Genomic DNA, 2586 nt, shown 5'->3' with positions numbered 1-2586 from the left:
TGACAAAAAAATAATTAAAATTAAAATGTATGGTTAAAATGGATATAAATAAAAATTTACGATATGAATAATGAAATTATATAAATTTATTTGAATGTAAAATGTTATTTAAGTTTCCAAGTGAAAACGTAGAGATTAAAAATAACTTAGGGACAATTTGAGAACTTGATAAAATAGCAAATTTTTTGACTTTTTAACTTTTTTACACAAAAAAGCCATCAAAAAGTCAAAAAGTTTTTTTTTTTTACTAATTTTCTAAAACACCGAGCATCTGCAAGGAGATATCTAAAAAAAACTTGTTAGGCATTTTAGCCAATGTAACTCTAATTTTGGGCTCCAATGGACTGGTTATTAGGGTAGTTACTTTCAGGGACGGATCCAGGATTATGACTTTGGGGGGTTTAACCTCTAACAAATAAAATTTGAAGTTCCATACCAATTTCTACTAACATGGAAAAAATTAATAATGTTACGATAAAATATTGAACTATATATTCCTTATCAACATACTAGTTGAGTCCCTAAAGATGATTATACAATTGAGAATATTTTTTTGCCCATATTCACTTACAAAAAGTAGTAATTATTTCTACATGCATTTATATACTAAAATTAGGCATCTTCAATTGAACTCGACACTCTTTCATAATATCAAAAGCATGGATGATAGAATCTACATCAAACCCTCGATCAATGTCTTTTTTCAATGTACGTAATCAAGTAACTAGCCAGAAAATCATCTTCTATCCTATTGCGCAATTTAGACTTAATGAGTTTCATAGCTGAAAATGCACGTTCTGATGTAGCAGTTGAAACAGGTAAAGTCAACACAAGGCGGATCAATCTATCAATAAGAGGATAGCTTGTCAACTTTTTTGTTTTTGCCAACAATTGACATAACTCAGAAATGGTTAACAGCTTCTGAAACTCGGTAAGTATGGAAATATCAAGCTTATAGTTTTCCAACTGATATTTCAAATGCAATTTTTCTTGCTCGGAGAAATCCATGGGATAAAATTTATTTGCAAGTTTGCAAATATCCTCAATTTTGAATGATCTATAACCATCCCTAGGATTCAAAGCTGAGCTAAGAACAAGCAATTCCATTACATCTTCCTTAAACCTATTGTTTAATTCTTGTAACTGAGAATCAACTGTAACCATAAAAATATCAACTCGAAAATGATGTTCCGTGGTGAGTTGATCTCTTTTAGAATGAGACCGACCTCGACCTCCTTTATAAGCACAACTCATATCAGGAATCTGTATACCATGATCATTAGAAAATAATTTAATTTTCTCCAAAAATGGAACCCATCCATCTTCTCTAAATTTTTAAATAAATATCTTCGTTGTAGACACCAAATGCATTGCATTTAATATATCTTGAGATTTACTTGCAAAGCTAGGTAAAGATCATCAGTAATCTCCATGATATCCCTCATAAGATGTAAGATGAAGACAAACTCAAAAGATGTAATGGAATCATAAACTCCATTTGCCTCAGCTCGTTGATTCGATTTGCTTCTATCATTAATTATGTTTCTTAGGACTGCACAAGTAGCACTGAACATGTTTATCAAACTACAAATTGGGGGGCTACTCTATATAATTTTGAAATTATCTAAAAAAAATTTGGAGGTGCGAACTCCTATAATTTTAAATTATTTTAAAATTTCTAGTATAATATATGATATTTTTCTAATTTTTGGGGGTGCGTCCGCCCCCCTCCGCCCCCCTAGACCCATCCTTGGTTACTTTACCATTCTACCTTTTTACTAGCTACAATTAAAGAGCCCCATAGGCTCTCCAAACAAATATATATGTATATGTCTTGGATTTTGGTATATTTATGTCTTGGATTTGGAATTTTATATATTTTATATATGTATATGTGTATGTAGCAATTTTATATGTTCTTTCAATTCTGTTTGATGAATTACGGAATAACTTATTTTGTATTTTTTTTCTCCTCATTCTATAAGTTTTGTATGCTTGTATGGGCAAATTTATTATTACTGCAAATTTACATTAGTAAAATATCAGCAATTAGTATTTTTTGTTTTAAAAATTAATTAAGTTAGTTTGAATGATTAGCTAAAATAAAGAGTGTGATTGGAGAACACAATAACTAAAGTAATTAGGTAAAATAAGAAGTGTACTTTTTTTGTACTTTAGCTAGTGAAAAATAAAGAGTGTAGTTGGAATTGCTAAATAATAACATAGTTGCGTCAAGTGCAAGCAAACAAACAAAAATAGTTTGGTGAATAAATGGTACCAAAAAAAAAAAGTCATTTTTATATGATTTTTTTCTTCTTCTTTTTTTTTTTGGTTTTTTTTTTTTTTTTTTTGACTTTTTCATAGCAAAATTAATTTTTAGAAATTTTAAAAATATTTTCTTTTCTGTTTAAAAAATATATTGATGTCTATTCTGCAACTCCATTTCCGTCACCCTCTATGGTTAATTTTTAAAAGATTTTCTCTTTTTTAGAATGATAATAATTTTAAAAAATATCTTCTCTTTGTTTACAAAATATTATTGCCAATTTTGCAACTCCCTTCCTCCGCCCTTAGGTATTAATTCCT

The 2586-nt window shown here is 28.9% G+C and overlaps 1 protein-coding gene across 1 annotated transcript; it reads right to left on the bottom strand.

Annotated features, from left to right (window-relative positions):
* Positions 1 to 690: 690 nt before the first annotated feature.
* LOC114283994 (uncharacterized) lies at positions 691 to 1574 on the bottom strand. Its single transcript, XM_028226871.2, has 2 exons — positions 1398 to 1574; positions 691 to 1263 (listed from the first exon to the last, which is right to left on the bottom strand). Exons 1-2 carry the CDS (start codon positions 1572 to 1574, stop codon positions 691 to 693), a joined length of 750 nt encoding a protein of 249 aa, XP_028082672.2.
* Between the last annotated feature and the right edge of the window lie 1012 nt (positions 1575 to 2586).

The sequence above is a fragment of the Camellia sinensis genome, chromosome 10, assembly GCF_055761805.1.
Source record: "Camellia sinensis isolate YWXY chromosome 10, ASM5576180v1, whole genome shotgun sequence".
NCBI classification, from domain to species: domain Eukaryota; kingdom Viridiplantae; phylum Streptophyta; class Magnoliopsida; order Ericales; family Theaceae; genus Camellia; species Camellia sinensis.
This window is presented reverse-complemented; position numbering and strand designations above follow the sequence as displayed.

What these genes read in the sequence shown, in the direction of transcription:
- LOC114283994 (XM_028226871.2), bottom strand. Translation starts at nt 1,574, where the DNA reads ATGTTCAGTGCTACTTGTGCAGTCCTAAGAAACATAATTAATGATAGA. An exon ending in ATCTTTACCTAGCTTTGCAA is followed by an intron (nt 1,264 to 1,397) that starts GTAAATCTCAAG and finishes CATGGTATACAG; the next exon opens with ATTCCTGATATGAGTTGTGC.